Source organism: Capra hircus, unplaced genomic scaffold (assembly GCF_001704415.2).
Source record: "Capra hircus breed San Clemente unplaced genomic scaffold, ASM170441v1, whole genome shotgun sequence".
In the NCBI taxonomy this organism is placed as follows: domain Eukaryota; kingdom Metazoa; phylum Chordata; class Mammalia; order Artiodactyla; family Bovidae; genus Capra; species Capra hircus.
In genome coordinates, this window is record NW_017190136.1 from 110416 (window position 1) to 134900 (window position 24485).

General features: G+C 48.0%; 1 protein-coding gene across 5 annotated transcripts in view; it reads right to left on the bottom strand.

Annotated features, from left to right (window-relative positions):
• The window catches only part of OTUD5 (OTU deubiquitinase 5), a 29342-nt gene extending 6411 nt beyond the window's left edge, over positions 1–22931 (bottom strand). Inside the window, exons 1-6 of one of the 5 annotated variants that reach the window (XM_018045083.1) lie at positions 21794–22930; positions 21552–21625; positions 12114–12204; positions 3053–3117; positions 2810–2966; positions 2566–2714 (exon numbers count right to left, since the gene is read on the bottom strand). In XM_018045083.1, the coding sequence (XP_017900572.1) occupies positions 2566–2714; positions 2810–2966; positions 3053–3117; positions 12114–12204; positions 21552–21625; positions 21794–22145 (888 nt within the window). In that variant the 5' untranslated portion in view covers positions 22146–22930. Of the gene's footprint in view, positions 1–2565; positions 2715–2809; positions 2967–3052; positions 3118–12113; positions 12208–21551 lie in introns of all 5 variants that reach the window. The other 4 variants (XM_018045081.1, XM_018045080.1, XM_018045078.1 and 1 more) reach the window with 4 other exon arrangements.
• Positions 22932–24485: the final 1554 nt, after the last annotated feature.

Genomic DNA, 24485 nt, shown 5'->3' on the forward strand with positions numbered 1-24485 from the left:
TCTTAGTTGCACCAGGTGGGATATAGTTCCCTGACCAGGGATCGAACATGGGCCCCCTGCATTGAGAAGGTGGCTTCTTAGCCACTGGACCACTAGGGAAGTCCCCCTAATCCCTACTTCTTAACTTTGGAGTATAGATGACTTCCTTCCACACAGTATAACATGGAAAAGGAAGTGGGGGTAGGGAAGAGTAATTTTACAGTGGAGAAAACTTGATAAAACTACTTCTGCCAGATGATCAAGGTCAACATCAACAATTACAAATCATGTTCAGGGTACATACTGTTGATATGATGTGATAAGAATGGCACTTTACCACTGTGATCCCCCTCTCTAAAACCCAAAACCTCAAGTCTAATGAGAAATACATCAGACAAACTCCAAAAGAGAAACATCCTACAATATACATGACTGCTGCTGCTGCTAAGTCACTTCAGTCATGTCCGACTCTATGCGACCCCATAGATGGCAGCCCACTAGGCTCCTCTGTCCCTGGGATTCTCCAGGCAAGAATACTGGAATGGGTTGCCATTTCCTTCTCCAATGTATGAAAGTGAAAAGTGAAAGTGAAGTCGCTCAGTCGTGCCCAACTCTTAGCGACCCCGTGGACTGCAGCCTACCAGGCTCCTCTGTCCATGGGATTTTCCAGACAAGAGTACTGGAATGGGTTGCCATTGCCTTCTCCGATAAACATGACTAGTACTCTTCAAAACTGCGAAGGTCACCAAAAACATGAAAATGTGAGAAACCATCAAAAACAAAGGAGCTAAAGAGGTATGATGACTTTCAGTTAATAACAATGTATCAATACTGGTTCATATAACAAATGTATTAGTCATCTGACATGTGTGAATAATAGGGAAACTGGGCAAAAGAGGGGAAGGTATGTGGGAACTCTGCACTATCTTAATTTTTCTGTAAATCTAAAACTATTCTAAATAATAAAATCTATTTTTTTAAAAAAACTTAGGGCACTCAGTTTTAACAAATGGAAAAAGAAAAGACACAAGTGGTCAAACCACTAAAAGTCAGGAGTGACTCTTAAATGCACAGTGTTACCTAAAAGAAGCCATTGAAAAAACTATATATTGTATGATTCCAATTATATGACATTCTAGAAAAGGTCATAGAGTCTGTAAACAGATCGAAAACAAAGATATTCGGAGAAACTGTCACAGCCAGGAGGAGCCAAAGGAGACATGACAACTAAATGTAATACAGTATCCTGGATGGGATCCTGGAACAGATAAGATCATTGGGGAAAAACTGAGGTAATTTGTTTTTGTTTTATCCCTTTCTGAAGGTATCATCATTTACTGTTGTTGTTTGGTCACTGTTGTGTCCAACTCTTTTGCGACCCCATGGACTGTAGCCCTCCAGGCTCCTCTGTGCATGGAATTTCCCAGGTAAGAATACTGGAATGGGTTACCATTTCCTTCTCCAGGGCATCTTCCGCACCCAGGGATCAAAGCTGTGTATCCTGCATTGGTAGGTGGATTCTTTACCACTGAGCCACCTGGGAAGCCCAATACTGAGGTAATTTGAACAAAGTATGGTCTTTAGTTAATATATCAATATTGGTTCATTGACTGTGACAAACATACTATGCTAATATGTTAATCACAGTGGAGTATATAGGAATTCTCTAATCACAATAATTACATAAATCTAAATCTGTTCTGAGATTAAAGGTTTATTTAAAAAAATGAAACCAAAAAACCTCTATGGGGACTTTTGGTGGTCCAGTGGTTAAGACTTCACCTTCTAATGCAGGGGGTACAGGTTTGATCCCTGGTTGGGGGGCTAAGCTCTCACATGGCTATCAGCCAAAAAAACTGAAACATTAAACAGAAGCAGTATTCTAACAAATTCAATAAAGATTTTAAAAATGGTCCACATCAAAAAACCTCTATGTTGGAGGGTATGCTGGTGTTAGGGTGTGTTTCCTAAAATGAGGCAGGAGTACTTTTGTAGGAAGTGAAACCTCAATAGAAGATAGCAAAATCCCCAACAGATAACTGTTTGAGACAGAGAATGAAAATCTGTCAGTGTGTGCTGAGAAAATCTACTGCCCTTTCCTGAGCACCTAACAGGTACCAGGCCCTGTGTTAGGCACTTTCTGTATCACCCAAGCTCCCAGTCAAATCACTTGTACAACCTGACTTAGATACCAAGGCCAGCAAGTGGTAGGGCCAGGCCTACACTCCAAGTCTCTGTGACCACAGCTGTCTGTCCATGCTGGGGTTTGAAGGAGGATCCATGTGGGTACCAAGACACAGAGACTGAGCCCTGGTTCACAGTTCCCAAGTTTGACTCCATATCTCAAAATGCCAACTCTCAACAGGCACAAAAGATAGGTGAACCAGCTCAAACAGTCAAACTGAGACCACAAAATGAGCCCTGAGGGATCACCTTGGATAACTTCCTAATTTCAGAGGTGAGACCTTAAGGGTGATTCAGAGAGGTTAACAGGACACTTTTGTGGGCAAGGGGCAAAACTGAGGCCCCAACATCAGATTTCTGGTCCATCTCCAGTATCCATTCTAGGCACAGGGATCTGCTTACCCCCGGTTTGAATGATGGCAGGCCCAGTCCCACGCCAATGGTGGCCTTGTTAGGATTCACTACTGAGTTGTAGTGGATATTCCTATGGTAGCTGACACGAATGGGTTCATCCTCATTTTGATGGATCCCATGGAATGTATTGATGGGTTCTGCAGAGAAAGAGGAGACAGGATTCACAGTGGGCTGGGTGGAACAGGCTCAGACCAAGAGTGGTCAACTGCTCACCTACCCACCACAGAAGTACCTGTGCTGTACTGGTACACCTCCACAGGCCGGTTGTACATCTCTGCCATGGCCTGCATCTCAATGTGGTTGCCATGGCAGTTGTTTTTCCGCTTCCGGTTGATGTAGGTGGTAAAGTCCTCTGTGACATAGTTGGAGAAGTAGTCAGCATTCTTCATCTGCAGAAAAGATCAGAGGATCAATGTCTATGTGGAGAAGAGATCCTCCATTCTGCCCTCGCCCCAAGGTCTCTGCAAGGTCTCACCAGATAGTCCATGCAGTGCTTTCGAACAACCTCATGCATGTCCTGGTCTCCATATACCTGGTCAGCTGTGGGGACAGAAGGAGAGGCTGGAGTCAGAGCTGCCACCAAAGAAGAGTTCTGAATCAGAACATCCTTGTGGGTGAAGGGCTGGGGGCCAGGGAAACTCCCTTACCTACCCTAAGGAATGGAGAGTTCTTGGCTTTGTGGGCTGGAATATGGTCATGAAAAAAGAGACAGGCAAGGATAGTCTTTAAGAACAAGAGTACAGGTAAGAGAGACAGAACCACAGGCATCTTGTGTAGATAAGCAGCCTTAAGCACCATCAATTCCACATATACCACTCTTCGCTCTTCACATGAGGACACTGAGGCTCGGGGAGTTTGTGATTTGACCAAGGTCACCCAGAAGTCAGTCCACGACAGATTCAACTTTAGAATTCAGTTTCCTGACTCTCAGGAGTCATTATGGCCTTTATAAGGTGAAAAAAGAGAAAAAGGGAAGGGAAAATAACTGGGCTCTAAGCCCAGTTCTATTCAGTTCAGTTCAGTTGCTCAGTCGTGTCCGACTCTTTGCCACCACATGAATCGCAGCACGCCAGGCCTCCCTGTCCATCACCAACTCCTGGAGTTCACTCAAACTCAAGTCCATCGAGTCGGTGATGCCATCCAGCCATCTCATCCTCTTGTCATCCCCTTCTCCTCCTGCCCCCAATCCCTCCCAGCATCAGAGTCTTTTCCAATGAGTCAACTCTTCTCATGAGATGGCCAAAGTACTGGAATTTCAGCTTTAGCATCAATCCTTCCAAAGATCACCCAGGAATGATCTCCTTTAGAATGGACTGGTTAGATCTCCTTACAGTCCAAAGGACTCTCAAGAGTCTTCTCCAACACCACAGTTCAAAAGCATCAATTCTTCGGCACTCAGCTTTCTTCACAGTCCAACTCTCACATCCATACATGACTACTGGAAAAACCATAGCCTTGATTAGATGGACCTTTGTTGGCAAAGTAATGTCTCTGCTTTTTAATATGCTATCTAGGTTGGTCATAACTTTCCTTCCAAGGAGTAAGCGTCTTTTAATTTCATGGCTGCAATCACCATCTGCAGTGATTTTGGAGCTCCCAAAAAATAAAGTCTGACACTGTTTCCACTGTTTCCCCATCTATTTCCCATGAAGTGATGGGACCGGATGCCATGATCTTTGTTTTCTGAATTTTGAGCTTTAACCCAACATTTTCACTCTCCTCTCTCACTTTCATCAAGAGGCTTTTTAGTTCCTCTTCACTTTCTGCCATAAGGGTGGTGTCATCTGCATATCTGAGGTTATTGATATTTCTCCCGGCAATCTTGATTCCAGCTTGTGCTTCTTCCAGCCCAGCATTTCTCATGATGTACTCTGCATTTAAGTTAAATAAGCAAGGTGACAATATACAGCCTTGATGTACTCCTTTTCCTATTTGGAACCAGTCTGTTGTTCCATGTCCAGTCCTAACTGTTGCTTCCTGATCTGCATACAGGTTTGTCAAGAGGCAGGTCAGATGGTCTGGTATTTCCATCTCTTTCAGAATTTTCCACAGTTTATTGGGATCCACACAGTCAAAGGCTTTGGCATAGTCAATAAAGCAGAAATAGATGTTTTTCTGGAACTCTCTTGCTTTTTCCATGATCCAGCGGATGTTAGCAATTTGATCTCTGTTCCTCTGCCTTTTATAAAACCAGCTTGAACATCGGGAAGTTCATGGTTCATGTAGTACTGAAGCATGGCTTGGAGAATTTTGAGCATTACTTTACTAGCGTGTGAGATGAGTGCAACTGTGCGGTAGTTTGAGCATTCTTTGGCATTGCCTTTCTTTGGGATTGGAATGAAAACTGACCTTTTCCAGTCCTGTGGCTACTGCTGAGTTTTCCAAATTTGCTGGCATATTGAGTGTAGCACTTTCACAGCATCATCTTTCAGGATTTGAAACAGCTCAACTGGAATTTCATCATCTCCACTAGCTTTGTTTGTAGTAACGCTTTCTAAGGCCCACTTGACTTCACATTCCAGAATGTCTGGCTCTAGGTGAGTGATCACACCATTGTGATTATCTTGGTCATGAAGATCATTTTTGAACAGTTCTTCTGTGTATTCTTGCCACCTCTTCTTAATATCTTCTGCTTCTGTTAGGTCCATACCATTTCTGTCCTTTATCAAGCCCATCTTTGCATGAAATGTTCCCTTGGTATCTTTAATTTTCTTGAAGAGATCCCTAGTCTTTCCCATTCTGTTGTTTTCCTCTATCTTTGCATTGATCGCTGAAGAAGGCTTTCTTATCTCTTCTTGCTGTTCTTCGGAACTCTGCATTCAGATGCTTACATCTTTCCTTTTCTCCTTTGCTTTTCGCTTCTCTTCTTTTCACAGCTATTTGTAAGGCCTCCTCAGACAACCATTTTGCTTTTTTGCATTTCTTTTCCATGGGGATGGTCTTGATCCCTGTCTCCTGTACAATGTCACGAACCTCCGTCCATAGTACATCAGATCTAGTCCCTTAAATCTATTTCTCACTTCCACTGTATAATCATAAGGGATTTGATTTAGGTCATACCTGAATGGTCTAGTGGTTTTCCCTACTTTCTTCAATTTAAGTCTGAATTTGGCAATAAGGAGTTCATGATCTGAGCCACAGTCAGCTCCCGGTCTTGTTTTTGCTGACTGTATAGAGCTTCTCCATCTTTGGCTGCAAAGAATATAATCAATCTGATTTTGGTGTTGACCATCTGGTGATGTCCATGTGTAGAGTCTTCTCTTGTGTTGTTGGAAGAGGGTGTTTGCTATGACCAATGTCTTCTCTTGGTACTAGTAAACAAAATGACCCAAGTGTTCTGAGCTTCATATGCCTCAAGTGTAAAATGGGATCAAGCTGGGTAACTTCCTGGCAAGCCTATTGTGGAATTAATGAGATGATAGGTGTGAAGTGACTAGCCTTAGTCTTGGGACAGAGCAGTCACTCAGAGACCCTGTCCCGTAGTGGGGCCTGAATGTGGGGTACTATGAAGGTGACCGAAGTGAGTAAAATTCTGATCCTATCCACAAGAAGCATGTGGTCTATAAGAGAGATAAGACACATATGCACCTAACTTAATTAAGGTCCAGGCATCACAGGGCTTTGGTCACAATAAGAACCAGGCTCCCTCTGCCTCAACTGAGGATGTTCACACATGCTGTTTCCTCTTTTCAGGATGTTTTTTCCATCTTATTTGGCTGCCTACTTGTCAAATACCCATGCACTCTTAAAACAGTTTCCCACTCCTCCAAGGCACCCCATCACCAGATTTATCAAAGATGCATACAGACTTTGCCTGACCACATTGGGCTCCCACTGAGGGCAGAGGGCAGTTCATATACAAGTCCACCCCCAGGCTCAGAGCCTGGTGCGGTGCAAGAAATGCAAGTTTGCTGAGTGGATTGGGGAGGCTAGGGGAGACAGGGAGCCTTCTCTGCGAGAAATTAAAGTGGGCTTGAAGATGAAGCATGCCTGATGTCCACTGGCTAAGATGAAGAGGGAATGTCCCTTTGTCTCCTCAGAGGACTGTTGCTCTGATGGGATATCCCTGTGACACTGGGGCAGGGGCAGGTCCCACAGCGAACACCGCAGAGCTCTTCCATGACACAGTCTACTTCTGCAAAGAATCGCCAGAACACCCTCCCCCCTTCCCCCTCCGTGAAGGGTTCTGTGAGATAAAGAGAAAAAGGCAGCTCTGAGATAGAAAACGGGGCCCATGCCTGTCTCATGTCCTCCTGGAGGTGCAGAGACCAGAGGGTGATGGGGAGTTGGGAAGGGGTAGCCCCTTTACCGATGTAAACAAGGATGTGGGTTCTGTGGCCACACTCTCCCTCACCCTCCTCCCCCTCTGCAGCACTTCCAGCAAGTCACATGCCCTGTGCACAGGCTGGGGGGCCCCTGCCACTGCCTTTCTTAGAAGCCAGGACCACAAACCCACTGTGGCTGCCGGAGCTGCTTGAGGAGCTATTTCCGTAGAATAAACCTGGGGTGCTGAAGAGGCAGTGCTGTTGGCAGCTGCAGTAAACAGGAACTGAGATGGGAGTGAAGGGGTTAAATAGGGGATGGTCTGCCAGGCTCAGGAAGGTGGCTGAGATGTTCCCAGGCAAGCATCAACAGGCATTTCCAGTCCTGGGAGGTGGATCTACCCAACCGAGATGCCAGATGTAGGAAGTCAGGGGAAAGGGGAGACTATGGGTCCGGGAAGAGAGCTGGGAGAGAACCTTCCCAAGAAGTTCCCATTTCCCTGCCATTGACTCCCTGCTTGACAAAAAGGCTCTTCTGCCCCGTGTGGCACTGGACAAGGCCTTAACCTCTCTGGGCTGCAATGTCCTCAACTATAAAGTGGGGAAAATAACTCCTTTTCCTCTCATGGGACGTTGTCAATACTACCGGGGATGGTCTGCCAAATACCTAAGGCATACTAGATATTCAAGAGATGGGGTTCCGTTTGTCATAAGGAGAACGATGACTCCTTCAGATAGCCAGTCACCCACAAGTCAGCTAGAATTTCACCAGAACCACTTAAGTCCTTCCTCATTTCTGCTGCACTTCATCAGCCAGAGGAAAGTCCCAAACTCAAAGTGTAGGTTATCTCTCCTCATGCAGGCAGAACTGGTTCTCTACCTTTGCTGAATCCAAAGGTCCATTAGCCTACCTTGTGCCCATAGTTCAAATCTTTAGCAACCAAATTAACATCAAATCAGTAACACAGGCCTCACAAAATAGGGTCCTTAAGTGTGGGCAAGGGATGACCTTCTCAACTTACCTATAAAATGTAAAATACCACCTTCTCTCTTCAATTCTAAGATGCACCAATAGGTGATACAGAACATGTATTTAATCACAGCTTTTGGGAGAGGGTGGTTATAAGACATACCCTAGATTGGGAATCATCAATGTGGAAGAAAATGTGCATCTCTGAACCAAGGAAAGAGAGCAACAATACCTTGCCAATGAAAGAGAGTAGAAGGACCTTCTCAATGACATAAAAACACCCAGTGCAGGACTAAGAACACAGGAAATCCTCACTGTGGAGATGCTTGTCTCAATTTGCCAGCCCCACCTCTGTCCTCCAGAAAGCCCTCCTCCCTAGAGATTGGCACATGGAACTAGGGACTGAGCTGGACTTCCCTGTGGGGGCCAAGATGGAGGAAAAGAGCCCAATGGTCCTGCAGAGGTAGGGGAATTCAGAGCACTTGTTTTGATAGAAACTGAAACTCCTCCTCTTGCTGACACTGCACTTGTGGGCAATGTGCACCTGCTCTCCCCTCCCAGAGTCCAGTTGGAAGGGGGTCCCCCACTCCCTCACCTCTGTCCCCAACCCAAAGAGGGCTCAGAAATCTTCAGTACATTACTACAATTGGTTCCGCCAAGGCCTTTTCACATCCCAGCTCATTCCATCCTTACTCTAAAAAACCCTACTTTATACAGGAGGGATACTAAGGTACAGAAATGTGGCACAGCTGGCCCAAGGCCACACATTGGGGAGGTTGAAAGAGAGGCCAGGCTTTCAAGGAATAACTGGTAACTTTGAGCACTGATGCCGAGGAGACATTACCACCACCAATCTGGCTATCACCTTAGCCACCTGACTCCCTAGGTCAGAATTGTCTGCCTCAGTTTCCCCATCAACACAAGCAGGAATCAGCTGGAACCTAGGAAAGGCCTGCAAGTGGTCAGAGATTACAGATATATTAGGACCTGTGCCCCTCACTAAGGCCACAGAGGTCAGCATGAACATTCCCTCCCCACACCCTATTATGTCCTTTCTCTGAGCATACAGAGACACCAGCACAGAAATGCACATGTGCACGCACACAGTCAGTAAAAGATGTTCCTTGAAGCCAAATACCCACGCAACAACCACAACTACAGGGAACTGTCACATTCAAAAAGTAGATGCCCTTGCCACCCTCAGTTGGGGAGCCAGCAAAACTCAGCCCTCTCAATAGCCTGGTCTCTCAGATGCCTGCTCCTCTACTCAAGAATTCCCACCGCAAAGATGGAAAAACTGAAGGAGGCAGGGCAGAGAGGTCAACAGAAGCTGGTGTACATGGTGGTCCATAGGATTCTTCTCCTTCTGGCCTGCTTCAACCTCAAACACGAATGTCTGATACTGGCTGTATGACCTAGATAATAAGGCCCTGACCTTCTCTTGAGGCCTGTTTCCCATTTATAAAATGACAAATTGATCTAAGATCCATTCCTCCAATGCTGATAGTCCATGTTCCAAGACCAAAAGGCCTTGAGCAGTGGACCTTGCTGTTTCTGGGCCCCATCACCGAAATATGCACAGCCCCAGCTGCATCCCCACAACTCATGCAGACACCCACACACACAGCCACCACTCTGCCCACAGAAGCCAAGGCCAGGGCCAGAGGTTTTTGCTGAGTCAAAGCTGTATGCAGAGAGGGAGGGAAGAGAGATGCAGACTCACGTTTCCAGGAGAAGGTTATCTGAGCACAGCAGGGGCAGGGTGGACCACAGGATACCTCTGGGACCCAGGCTCCCACTTTCACTCCACCCCAGCCTATGCTGATGCCCACGAGTCTCCAATAGGTGGTGGGCGAAAGAACTGTGCACAAGCAGACACCCAGATCTCAGAGGCAAAACAGAGGGCAAAACCCACCTGACTCAGGATTCCTAAGAGTAGAGGGCCACAGGCTCTTTGCTGCAAGAAGCAAGGCCCTAGAGATCAGGGAATACAGCCACAGTCACCCAGGCAGTGACCTAAGAAGCTAGGGCTTTCCTAGGATAATAGAAAGAATGTGTCCTTTGGACACATCTGGGTTCCCATGCCAGTTCTGCCACTACTTACCCTGGGCACATCACTTCCCCTTCCCGAGCCTCAATGGGAGGCTCTTCTCACCTGGTTTCATGGGATAAGGATCCCAATTTTGCAGGTGAACCTGAAGTACCACGTGGAATGCCCAGCAATCAGTCAGGGTCAAGGAACAAGAGTGGTCTCTTTGTCTCTCCTCATTCCAACTCCAACCCTCAGTTATGTGGTCCTTCTACTATTCAGTGTGTGACAGGAAGTTAGAAATTGTTACCCTTCTCACCAGAGCCTAGAGCAACTACCACCTGCCCCTGTCCCAGTGAGGCTGGAAGGAGAGGGGTAGCAGAAAGCGTGAGGATAAAGTCCCCTTTGGGGTTACATGTCCTGTGCACTGTGCCCCAGGGAAACCTCCACATGAGGCCTAGAGACCCAGGGGTCATGTACTTCTCAGGGAGAGGCCATGGGGCTTCTGAGGTTTTACAAAGAAAAGCCAAGTGCAGCCCAGTCAGAGGAAATGTGTAGCCATAGTGCTGATAGGGAAAGGCCTTCAACCTGTCATGGTCAGCTCTTCCTGTAAGCTTAGGCCCCTTACTGGAAGGTCTCAATGAGGGGGAAGGGTCAGAATGTGTTTGGGAAGAACAGCCAGATGAACACACACTTAAATTTTGTTTCTTACATGGGTTACTGCCAAGCCTGGTCTTAACTAGGCCCAAGGCCCACCTCAAATAACACCCAAGACACAGATGCCCAGCTGCATTCTCTGACCCTCACTCCACCAGCAGCCTTGCCCTACCCCACATTCAGATTAAGGTCTTGGCACAGGCCTAACATCTAATGGGTCCCCACCTATTCTTTCTTTGCATTCCTTTGGTCCAAGATGCCCCCAAACCTATTTCTTTCTCTAGGAAACATCCCTGGGAGAACATGGACTTGAGCCACAGGGATAAGGGAGTTGGAATTTTCCCAGACCACCAAAGTCCACTGCCTGAACCTCTTCTGCTTGGTAGAATAGGGAGACAACCACTCACCCCACCAAACTTTCTATCACCCACTCAAACATTTGTGACTCTGAGGCACCACTAAGAACTGCAGAATCAACACCATTTCAAATATGGGAAAACGGAAGTTATGAGTCAGGGGGAGTACTGAAATAAAGGGCTTCCGACTCTCAGGTCAAGGCTCTTATCAGAGGGGATGTTTCCTTGAGAGACAGCAGAGCTCCAAAGGGAGTGAATCACACTCTCAGCTTGTCCCTTGGATACTAGCATAGAACTTCAAAATTGCTTTTTGAGTCACCGATCAGAGCCAGAGAAGCTTCAAAGATCTAGCTCAGATTGGACAGCAGATGGTATTAAGGAATTATTAATTTTGTTATGTATGTAATGGTATTTTTGTTATGTTAAAAAAGAAAGAGTCCTTCTTTGTCACAGAAACATACAGAAATATTTACAAATGAGATGATCCATGTTGGGATTCTGTTTTAAAAATATTCTTGTTTCAGGAGAGTGAAAGAGTGGGTGGGGTAGTGATGAAATAAAGTTGGCAATATGTTAACAATTATTTTGAAGATGAGTGATGGGTACATAAAGGGTTCACTATTCTACTTTTGTGTAAGTTAAAAAAAAAGTTCTGTGATCCCAAGGTGACAGCTGTGTGCTGCAGTTAAAAGCACAGGCCTCACACTAAACTAACCCAGACTCTGCCTCCTGACCGTAATATGTACTCTCTGAACCTAGGTAAGTCACTCTCTATTTCTGAGCTGCTTTTCTCATCTGACAACTGCCAAGCAATGGTTCTTCACTTATCTAGCTTGGAGGAGAATTAAAAAGTTTTCCTCTAGCACCTGACAGAGCAGTTTGTCCCCACTGCGGCTGCTGCTGCTAAGTCACTTCAGTCGTGTCCGACTCTGTGTGACCCCACAGACAGCAGCCCACCAGGCTCCTCTGTCCCTGGGATTCTCCAGGCAAGAATACTGGAGTGGTTTGCCATTTCCTTCTCCAATCTGTCCCTAAATAATGTTATTTTCTCCATCTTTATTACTACTGTTATTATTACTTTCACACCACCATACTGCCTCATGACCGAAGGCTAGAAGCCAACTACTAACTTAGGCTGAGGCCAGGAGTCGCTAAAAGACCAGCTAACTCTGCCCCCAACCCTGTCACACAAGTCACTCCTGACAAGTACAACATAGTTCAGGGGCAGCCCTAGGCCCTTGAAGGCTAAGGCAAAGACTCACCTACAGCCCGGAAGAGACAGGCACCATCCTCCTTCATCTGCTTGATGATGAAGCCCTTCTTGTCTCGCAAGGCCTTTTCAAACCAGTGCTCCTGCTGGAGGGAAGAGGTAGGGATCATCAACAGGAAAGACCCATACCCTCACCACCAAGGCCCTGTCCTTGAGCTCTTAAGGGACCCAGATGATTGGCTGAGAGGACAACGGACAAGGTCCAGTTCTCTGCCCTGCTAGACCACTCCATGCATGTGGAGCAGGAGACCCTTCTAGTGAATCAGTCTCTGTGTAAGCAGAAGGCTTGCTCCCAGAGGGGCCTCAGCTGCCCTGAGAGCAGAAGCCTCATCTGTATTCTAACCCCTGCTGACCATCCTGGGAATCCCATGTTGGGCCTATCCCCTAGGCAGCCAGATGCCCAGAACCAGCAAGTGCCTAGGGGGAGAACCTGACTTGACCTAGAGGAGATTCACCTGGGGACCTTCTAGTCACTCAGGGTAGGGGAGATATTGAGGAAGGAGTAGACTGGCAAGAGCCTAGACCCAGAACCCCACATACAGCCAAAGAATTCCAAAATATACTGTATAAAGCAAAATATATGCTAAGTACAATCTCACTTGTGACATTTAACATATATATATATATATATATATGTATGTATACAAACACATATGCACACAAAGTTGGAAACACTTAACACAACAAAATATTATCCCAAAGTGTTGGTATTACAGGTGATTCTACTTCACCATCTCATTTATAAGAGGTATATAATGTTATCCAAAATTCTAAAAGCTTTTAAAAGCAAGTCTTTATCTAACTCATTTAGCATCACAATCCGACCTGAGCTGACAAGAACCCATCTATTCCACTTAAAAGCAAATATTCAAACATTTCCATGCAGAAACATCCAAGTGTTTGACTTTGAGGTGCTGCTATAGACCCCATGGCAAGTGTTACATAATACACAGTTTATATCCAAGTGACTTTCTTAAAATTCTGAAATATTTCTAAATTCCAAAGTACAGCTCGCCCTAAAGGTGTAGGTTAAGTGAACCTGTACAAATGTGTATTTGCGAACGTTTTAATGAATAGGTGGAACATATAGAATGTTTAGGGCAGTGAAACTATGCTACATACTTCAATGGTGGTTACATGTCATTATACAATTATCCAAACCCATAGAAAATGTACAACACTAAGAGCAAACTCTAAGGCAAACTATGGACTTTGGGTGATTATGACGTGTCCATGTAGGTCCAATGACTACAACAAATGTACGACTTAGTGGGGGACACTGATACTGGAGGAAATTCTGCATGTGTGGGGTCAGGAGGTATATGGGAACTCCCTGTACCTTCGGCTCAGTTTTGCTATGAGCCTATAATTGCTCAAAAAAATAAAGTATATTAAAAAATGTCCACGTGTCACTTAAAACATTTTCCATCTCAACACTAAACAAAGCAGAAGCAGCAGACCTTTCCTAGCCTCCTCACGCCATCTGCTGGTCACCAGAAGAAGTCAGCCTGAGCCCGCATCAGGCCCAGGGGCCAGAAATCTCAAGGCTGCTCCTCGGGCACACCATCCAGCCCAGGGATTTATAGGATCTGGGCTACTGCTGATCAGACAGAGGGGATCACCTCTTTGCAGGCCATTTTTAACTATCTCAGATGAGATAAATTTCTGGCAAAGTAGGAAGCATAAGGTCTAGAGGATAAAACCTCTGGGTCCAAGCCCAGCTCTGTCACTCATTTGCTGCATGAGTTTAGGTAATCTACCTGAACTCTCCAAACCTCAGTTTCCTGTCACATGGGGGATACCTGAGCTGCCTGACAGAGCTGTCAAGAGGCTTAGAGAAGTTTCAGGAACTGAAAAGGCTTTCTAAACAACATACCATGCACTGGTGAGGTGGTCAGAAAGAGAAGGGACAAGACCAGCACACACACAGGTGACGTACATCTGAGAGGCCCTCAGAAAGTCCTAGGTGAGTGGCTAGACAGGAAATGAAGCACGAGGGACAAGAGAATACCCCATAGCGCCACCATCAGGGCCCACACCCCAGGAAGGTGTGGCTGGCTTTCCCGAGATGACAAAGGCACCTGGAAGCTCTTAATGGGCTTCCACAGGCAGCACAAACTCTTGTTTATGTACAACATTCCAGCAGTCCAGGTGTCCCTCCTTCCCCAGAGGCTGTCACACTGGACTAGCCTGCTCCAGCCAGTTCCCCTATCCCTGCCCTGCAGGTCAGCCATCTTCCAATACCATGGCACCTGCAGAGAAGCTGCAACTAGGACTACAATCCCAGACTGGATAGGAGACGTTCTAAAGAAGCAGTGCACATAGCAACTTCCTGACTTCAAATATGGGGGGGGGGAAGAGATAGACAGGGGAAAAGGGGGTCAAAGAGCACGAGAGGTGCTCCTACCTATTCATCCAACAAAGGTTTACCAGGCAGCTACTAAGTCAGACCCTGGGCTGGCAATGAGGACAGAAAAATGAATCAGGTTTGGTCTCAACTGTGATAAATTCATAAACTACTAGGGGGTGGGGAAATAGGCAATGTCCACACACAAGTGTGAGCAGGGCTTTAAAAGAGGTGAACACAGGGTCGCTGTGAAACAGAGCAAGGGACCTGGGTCAGTCATTAAGCCTGGCATCTGAGAGAAGGTGCCACCTGAGTAAAGAAGTAAAATATCAAGACCTCCAGAAATGCTTAGTAATCACTTCTGTAATTCCAGGGATGCCAGAGACCCAACAATAAGTCCAGTAGAGCCAAAGTCCTGGAGAGGACTAGGCAAGTAAGAAGGGGAGAGCCAGGAAAAAAATATGAATTCCTATTAGCCAAATGCCTACCATGCCAGCTGCCAGATGCAAAAGGTAATCTCATTTAACTGTCCTCACCACAGCTCAGTGGCAGGAAGCATTATCTTCATTTTATAAAGGCAGAAAGGAACTGGGATTCGGGTATTAGCAAAGCCTAGTGCAGAGGCAACAAGAAAAGCTTCATGAATCACAGCATGGAAACACACCTGGCAGCCCATTTGGGAAAATCCTGATTTGTCCTTAAAAGTGGAGAAGGCCTGCGTGTTCCCCTCGCACAAGCAAGGCTTTGGTCCTGGGGCAGCCAGACTGGCATCTGGGCCTGGATATGGAGGCCAGACAACTAGTCATCCACTGCCTTTGGCACCAGCAGCCTTTGGAGCAGGCTCTGGCTGAAACCCCTTCTCTCCCGCTGTGGGGAGAAAACAGGGAGGTCATGGAACTGGGCTTCAAAGAGAGCTTAGAATCCCAAGAGATCCAAACAGTCTTTTCCTTTCCCCAACTAGACAGGAGCCTCCAAAGAAGATGCCAACTTGGATGCTGTTTAGGAAAATGGCCCAGGAAGGAAGGGTTGGCGGAAGTAAGAGGTGGGAGCAGGCCCAGCCATAAGCTATATCAATGCCCTGGCCTAAGAAAGTCAAGTCCAGACCCTGGGATTTCACTGGTGGTCCAGTGGTTAAAACTCTACAGGGAGCATGGGTTCAATCTCGTCAGGGAACTAAGATCCTTCATGAGGCATGGCATGGCCAAAATAATAATCAATTAAAATTAAAAAGTCCAGACCCTGAATCTTACAAGCCCACTGCTGAACCTGAGGGCGACTCCCTCCACATCTCTGAGCCTCCAAAATGGGGCTCGGTAAAGCTCTCTGACACGACGGCATCTGAGGTACAAAACTGTAACCTACTACTTCAAAAGTTCAAGAGAAGTTGAAGCAGCCTGTGGGACTCAACCAACGTAGGTTCCAATCTAACTCCAACAATTATTAGTCAGTGATTAACTGCTCTGAGCCACAGTTTTCCTATCTGTAAAATGGGCTAACAAGCCTCCCAATAACAGGGATACTGGGCAGACTCAAATGTTACAAGACTGTTCAGTACTTCCCTAGTGGCTCAGAGGGTTAAGCGTCTGTCTACAATGCGGGAAACCCAGGTTCGATCCCTGGGTCAGGAAGATCCCCTGGAAAAGGAAATGGCAATCCACTCCAGTACTACTGCCTGGAAAATCCCATGGACAGAGGAGCCTGGTAGGCTACAGTCCATGGAGTCGCAAAGAGTCGGACACGACTGAATGACTTCACTTCACTTCACTTCAGTATGACAGCACTTAATGAGTTCCCTTCCTTGCCCTGAAGGGAAACAAGAACATCCCTGAATAACCACCACCCAAAAATATCAGGCCCTAATCCCTGGGACCTGTAAATATTACAGGGAAAAAGGGTCTTTGCAAATGTGGTTAAGCATCTTGTGATGGGAGTTTATCTTGGAGTAGGGTAGGACCTAAATGCAATGCAATTTCAAGTGTCCTTAGGACAGCAGAGGAGGATCTGACACAGCCAAGAGAGACCGCCCATACACAGAGAAGCCAGGCAGAGGTCAGAGTGATGCAGTCAGAAACTAAGGAATGGTAGCAGCCACCAGAAGCTGGAAGAGGACTGGATTCTCCCCTAGAGACTCTGGAAGAAGTCTGGCCCTGCCAATGCCTTGATTTTGACCCAGTGGAATTGACTTTGAAATTCTGGCCTCCAGAAGAAAGAAAGAATAAATTTCTGCTGTTTTAAACTGCCAAGTTTGTGGTAATTTGTCACAGCAGCCACAGGACACAAATATAACACCCTTGTAGCACTCCCTGGTGTGAACTGCGAGGCAACATGGCATGGCTCCCACCCCATAGGATCCACCTCAGCTGCATCCCACGCCCAGGGAAAGGGTTAGAATTAAAGCTGCAAGGGCCTGGAAGCCCCCCTCCTAGCCTGGGAAGCTGCTGACCCTGTCTATCGATGAATGAGTTGCCAATGAAACGAGGAGGCAGGGGGAGATGGCAGCAGCAGTGGTAGCTCATGGACAGACAGATGTCTAGGAAGAGCCCACAGCCAAGAGGTTTTTAGTATTCTGGACTACACAGCTCTGTCCCAGCAAGTCTGGTGCCAAGACCACCCCTCTCTCCCCCAAAACACCCAGAACACTGGCTCTGCTCCACGGGCTAAACATAACCAACCGATCCAGTGAGAAATACAGACAACACACTGCTCTTTAAGGACTAACAGAAGCTCTCCAGGGCAGAGGAATCACAAAAGAGCAAGACCACAAACCTACTACTAGGCCACTGAAGGGGGGAGGGAATAATTAAAAAACAAAGATGCAGGGGACTTTCCTGGTGGTTCAATGGCTAAGACTGCACTCCCAATATAGGGGGCCCACGTTCAATCCCTGGCAGGGGAACCAGATCCCACATGACACAACTAAGACCGGGTGCAGTCAAAAAATAAAAATAAATATTTTTTAAAAAATGAAGATGCTATTATTCTTCAACAAAAATAAATTAAGTCCTGATGCATGCTACAACATGGATGAACCCTGAAAACATTATGGTAAGTGAAAGAAATGAAGTCACAAAGGACTGCATGGTGTATGATTCCATTTATATGCAATGTACAGAAAAGACCAATCAATCAAGACAAAAGTAAATGAGTGGTTGCCAGAGGCTGAGAAGGGATGAAGGGAGAGGGGATGATGATGATGCAGGGTTTCTTCCTGAGATGAAGAAAATGTTCTAAAAGGGACTGATTGTGATGACAGATGCAAAACTCTGTGAATACACTAAAAGTCACTGAATTGTACATTTTAAACTGGTGAATTGCATGATGTGTGAATGATGTCTCAATAAAGCTGTTAAACACACACACACACACAAAGGCCTACAGCACTGGCTGGGCAGAGGGAAGCTGGTAAGTGCTTAAAACTTCATAGCATACCCCCATAAGCCAAGGAGCCCCACTCAAAACTTTCACAATGGATGAGGGGAGTAGGGAGCAGGGAATTAGAGAGATTACAATGAGTACAACATCTTTCCTCATCACTACCCATTTTACGGATGGAGAAACTGAGACCCAGAAAAAGTAACTGCAGAAGATACAGGACTCAACCCCAGACCCCCAGGCCGAGTCCAGCCATTTGCTGCTATACCACTCTGCTTCCTGATCAGAGGAATCAGCAGGTTCATAGGTCCCAAATGAAGTTGTTGCAAAGGCTCCTAGGAAAAACCCAGATGATCCTGGGGAAACTGCAGAAGAAAAATCAGCCAGGTTCAAGGTAGGCAAGGTCAGATAATCAGTCAATAACCCTGGGCATGGATGTACTTCTGGCAGCTAAGCAGGAGTCCTAGGATTTGAAGTCAGACCCGTCAGGTCCAAAGCCTAAACTTTTTCTACACACAACCCTACCTCCACACCATCCAACAGGCCTCCTAACAACCCCCAAGCTAGCTGGCCACAAAAATCACTGTGAAGCCAACCCTGAGCTTCACACTTACCAGACTGTTTGTCCTGACCACCAAGCTTGGATGGCTGAGAGGGAACAGAGGAGCAGGGGAGGAACCCAGTTCTTCCTTGAAAGACACCTACCATACCCTATCACCTCCAGGCCCAAAGGGCTTTGGTGTGAGCTCCCTGAAATCCCAAAGTTAAACAATGCCCCACCAGCTTTTCCCTGACCAATGAGAAAACTGTGGCCCAGGAAGCACAGGCAGAACAATTCTGGTTCATCCAGAAAAGCCCCAGCAGAGCCAGAATGGGAAACCTGGCAGCTTGACTACAGTGCCAGGTCCACCTTCTTCCACATCTCAGCACACAGGCCCCCTTCTCAAAATGCTCTGTGGGGTCCTCAAGCTCAGGACCCTCTCAAGTCATTGTTTTCATAGGGGAGACTCTGGCAGGCAGCCATACCTAGGAAAGGAAATCCCTGACACCACCACCTTCCTAGCACTGGGACCTCTGGGGTGTCAAAAGGGCTCCTAAAGGCAGTAGATACAGTAACAGCACCAGGTCAGACAGGAAATCTGGGTAGTCACAACAAGGACTAGAGTCACTATGTGGACTCCTTCTCAACAACTCTCCCCTTTCCCCAGGGTCTAAATGGCCCTCTAGGTCACAAATGGCCCCAGTGATGATTCAGGCCTAGGGCAGCAGGAAGAATCTCTCGCATTTTCATCCCCTAGTTGAATTAGGTGAGGCAAGAAGCATCTTCTTTGTCCTTTTGTCCCAAAAAGTGAGGAGACCATGAAACCTCTCCTCTGTCACTGGGAAGGGAAGGGATCATGCAACCACAAGTTTTACTTTCATGTTCTTATGGGGACAATAGAAGGGAACAACTCCTAGCCTAAGAGATGACAAAGGGGATGTAAGGAGGTGTCTTTCTAGTCACCATGGTGGCACATGACTTTCTCTGTCCCTGAAACTCCTTATTTCTGTGGAAAATAAGGAAAAGGAAAGGCACACTTTATCACGACCAGCGAAAGAAGAAACAACTCCTGGTCCAGACCCTGGCAGATGATTCATCCTGCCAGGAGAAGTAGTAATGGATGAAAAGGGAACAAGGATAGGGGCTCAAGACAAGGCCTTGGCCCCTGTGAAGAATAGAAAGATTTACCTGAGCCAAGTGGGGAAAGAGTGTGGGTGGAGAATCCCCTGCAGTGGGGATGTCCCAAACCCCTTCCCTTCCTCTGGAAGAAAAAAGCTATTGAAAGCTATTCAGGAAACTCAGAATACTTCTCGGATCCAGAAAATTAGAAGCATAGCTGAATCCTCCTAGTTCTTGAGAATAGGAGTTCTTTCTCAATCCTCATGTCCCTGACAACCTTCTCATAGAAAGTAAGGGGGACTTCCTGGTCTGAGCTGGCTCAGACAGGCAATTCTTATGATTGTGAAAAGCATCCAGGTCCTCTGTCCAATAAGGGGTGGCCTCAGGCTACACTGCGGTGACATCATATCCTTCTCCCAGATGAGAAAGAATTGTCTGGTTGGGGAGGGAGGGAGAGCCTCATACCGAAAAGGGGAGCTCAAGCCCCTCCCTAATGGAAAGGATCTCTTGTCCCAGAGGGGAAGCTCAGACCCCTGGGAGGAGATTCAGACCGCTTCCCTCAGAATCCCATCTTACCCATGTCCCCAAGGGGAATGAGCAGCCAGAAGGATTCAGTTCAAAGTGGAAGGTGGGCTTAGGCTCAAGTCCCCAGGGCAGGAAATTTTATGACCCCAAAAGGCCTCTTAAGACTTGGGTACACATATGCTGTTTTAAGTGAGGGGACAGTTCTTTCAGGGTAGGTTCAGTTATCAGGTCCTAAGGTGGGGGAAAGATCCTAAGGTGGTTCTCATGAACCCGAGGCAAAGTCAAACTCATGATGGGAGATGCAGAACCCTATTCCAGACGGACTCTATCCATGCCCCAAGGGAAAGGTCTCAGGGCTCAATTCTGGTCCTGGGAGACCTCCTGCTCCCATGGAGTGCCTTAAGTTCCTTGAGGGGGAAGCGTGGACCTCATCTCTAGAGACATGCTAGTTAGTGAGGTATGTATGTATCTCTTATTCTTGAGGGAAAGCTCAAGAATCCTTGGCACAGTGGGTCTCAGATGCCCAAAGAGAATACTCAGACCAGTCCCTGAGTAGTAAAGTCCCCGAGAGACCTCTGAGGAGGATATCAATTTCCTGAAGAGGGCTTCAGACCTAAAAGCCCAGTCTATAAGCAGGGGGAATCCTAGGCTCCAGTATACAAACAGGGAGTCTCATTTTCTTGAAGAAAAGGTTCAAGCCTTAAAAAAAGCTTAAGCTCCTAGAGAAAGATTCAGACTCTTGTCTCCAAGGAGGTCTCAGATCCCTTAGAGAAAGCACAGACCCCTGTCACTTAGAAAGGGATGAATCTCATGTACCCTAGTAGAGTTTTTGGTCCCAGGGTGTTGGTTTTGATCCTAGTACTCAAGTGGAAAGAGATCATAGGAGAATATGTATTTGTGTGTGTGTGTGTGTGTGTGTGTGTGGTCCCTTACTTCTAGAAAAGGGAGTCTCAGACTCCACTCCTGCATGGTCCTGTGCTGTATCCCCCTGAGGAGGAGAAAGGGTTGTCCTATATAGTGTCTCAGACCCCTGAAAAGGATTTAGGTATCCTGGGGACACTCGTATCTCTGAGGTAGCCACCTTACTTGTATTCCCAGGAGGAGGAATCTTAAGAATCTCATTCCAGGGGAAAAGAAATTTCAAGTCACCAAACACAAACCAAGGTCCTTTGGAGAGTCACGAGACTCTCCTTGCCTGTCTCTCCTGGGGAGTGCCTACCTACTGGCCCTACACGATGAGGCCCCAGGGCCCACAATCAACTATGGGTCCTAGAAGAGACCACAGACTCCATCTTTAAATCCTCCATCTTATCTGGGGCCTCTAATCCAAAATCCCTGGGGGGGGGGGGGAAGGGCGGGGTGGGAGAGTATATCGCAACCCCATCACCAGGGAAAAGAGTGCCAGACTCAAGGGAAAAGACATAGGCCCCTTGGAGCAGGCTCAAACAGCCTTCCTTGGGTTCCTAGCCAGTCTAGGGATCCCGTCCACCACACTCAACTCACCTCCCCCATCCCAATGCCCATACCTGCTCGACGGTGGCGGGGTCCATGGCCTCTATGCGCGCTGCAGCCGCTTCATATTCATCCTCACTGTTGTAACCTGCGCCGACCTCCTCACGCTCAGGACTGCCCCCGCCAACCGCACCAACCCCGGGGGCCTGACGCCGCCGCTTGCTGTGACCCGGCCCTGAGCAGCAGCCGCCCACACCCACGGCACCGCCCACGCCCACCACCACACCCGCCGCGCCCACGCCCGTCGCTGCTGTACCCAACGCATCACCAGGACCGCCGCCGGGACCTCCGGGGCCCCCGCAAGGAGGTGGAGAGGCCTGCTGTGGCCGAGGACCCGCCACGGCGCCGGGCGGCACGGCCAGCGCCCAGCGGTGAAGCGCACCCGGTGGCCCTGGAAGAGGGCCTTGAGGCGGTGGCGAAGCCCGGGGACGGGCCCCCACGACGCCCGAGTCACGGTCGCGGTCGCCGCCGCCCACACCCGTGCCGCCGCCGCCCACGCCTACACCCCCGCCGCGGCGAGGCGCCGGGGGCAGCGGTCCGGGCGGCGGCGGCTCGTTGGCGGGGTCGCCGTCGGGAGGCGGCGGCTTCTTTTTGGGGAGAATAGTCATGGCGGCACCGCCGAGTAGCCCCCAGCAAACCCGCCGCGGGGGACGCTGGGAGAGGACCCGGATGGGGGGGGGGCTACAGTGGTGCGCGAAGGACGACGGGATCGCCGGGACCCGGATAAAGAGCTCGCTGCACCGGTTCTCGAACCGTCGGCGGAACGCGGGTCACGCGGCAGGAGAACCCGGATGTGAAGTCCAAGACTAAGGCACCGCGGCGAGCTTGTCGTAGCCTCTCCAAGTCCAACAACTTTATTGCTACGCTCGTTCCGGCCTACGGCTTCAAAGGAAACAGAACCAAAACAAGCAACTCTTCGCCCCGCCCCCTCGCAGGTTCTTGAACTACCGGGTGGGGCCTGGAACGTTGCGCAGGCGCGCCGGGGCACAGCCCCGCCTCTTGTTCGGAAGTACGTGGGCAAAATCTTCGCTGCCGCCACAACAATTGCGAGCACCAACCAATCGAAGCGGTTGCGTGGGTGTTCGATGATGACCACGGGCCAATCAGAAGCGGACGTCGCCCTCCCCTGCCCTCCGTCTCAGATTTCAGTCAAAGTCGGCACCCTTGTTCCTTGCCTTTCCCTTCACTGGTTCCGTCCGGCTCTTCTTTCCCCGAGGCTCTGGCTCGCAGGCGCGGGCACTGCGACAGAATAGCGTGGCTTGCCCACGCACAAGTTTAAAGTCGCCTCCCTTCCAGGCTTTTAAGTTGGCCGAAGTCAGCCGGACTGACTGCAAAAATATCAACACTCCCAGAGCTTAGCTAGCCCTTGAAGCGTCAATTCCGGTTCCACCCACCTACAAATTCACATCCGGTGGAGAGGCGGGCGCCGCTTCACCCTGGCAACAGGCCGAGTTCCGCGGTGATTGGTTAAGAGATGCCACCACTCAAGTCGGACGGGCCAACCTTGGGACAGACATGCATCGTGGGGACAAGTGGGTGTTTGGGAAGCAAACACGCCCTCTCTGGCATCCGCGTACACTCGCCCTCGCGTTGACCTCCCCGCCTCCGTGGCTAGCGCGCAGGCGCGGCACATAATTTTTTTTTCTTTTTTTCCCCCTCCTCTGAAACTGTTTACCTGAATCGAGCAATGTTTATAAACCAGCTCGGTCACCAGCCAGCGTCTTTACTGCAGGAATTTTACCTGCTACTGAACGAATGGAGAACTACAAGCTAATCCTAGCTGTGCCTCTTCAATCTGGGTGATCTCTGACAAGTCATTTAATACCCACCCCATCCTTAGTTTCTACTTTTCTGTAAATGGCAATGATAATCCCAATTTAAGATAAAAGGTTAATCCTTGCAAAGGGTTTGGTGCTATGCCTGGCACATCACTAATTAGTCTGTACTGTGGTGCAATGGAAAGGACCCCAAGCTTTTGAGTCAGGAAGACCTCAGTTCCAGGCACACGTGGACCATTACCACTGCATGACCTTGAGGAAGTCAGTGTCTCAAATTTGAGGTTGCTGCTGCTGCTGCTGCTGCTAAGTCGCTTTAGTCCTGTCCGACTCTGTGCGACCCCATAGACAGCAGCCCACCAGGCTCCCCCGTCCATGGGACTCTCCAGGCAAGAACACTGGAGTGGGTTGCCATTTCCTTCTCCAATGCATGAAAGTGAAAAGTGAAAGTGAAGTCGCTCACCCATGTGTAAAACAGGAATGATAACGCCTGCCCAGACTACCTCGAGTAGTTATGGGGGTGAGTTGAGCTCATGAACGAAGAAAGTGTTGTGAGATGCGAGGGCTCCTTGCCAGTGTTAGGAGCCAAGCCATATAATAGGCCATCATATAACTCTCTTCAGTGCCACCTAACCTTCTCCCTTCAGATGCCAACCCTAGTTAAAGGTCTTCCCTGAAAGGTGTCAGTAATAAATAGACTATAATAGTATTTTCTGCTTATGAGACTAAATTGGAGGAGAAGACTCACATTTACTGAGCTTATTGTGTTTAGGGCACTGTGCCAAATGCCTATGCAAATTATCACACTGAATCTTCTTATGACCATCTCACTTACCCAATATTTGTCCAGCACTATACATATAGAAGTGAACTTATGATAATAATTGTAGTCAACCTTCACCAAGTACTATGTGCCTGTCACTGTGTATTCAACAGCTTTGATATTCCTTTTGCCAATGAATGAATGGCACCCCCCTTTAGTCTTTGCCCAAGACAGAAACCTGGGAGTTAACCCTGTTTCCTCTTCCTCAAATCCCACATACCTGTCAACCCCAAGTTTTGCCAATCCTGTCTCTGCAATCTCTTGACTTTCTAACTCTTGCTGCCACCTACCTGGTCTAAACCACTATCATCTGCCAGCTGGACAACTGCAAAAGCCTCATCACTTTCTTC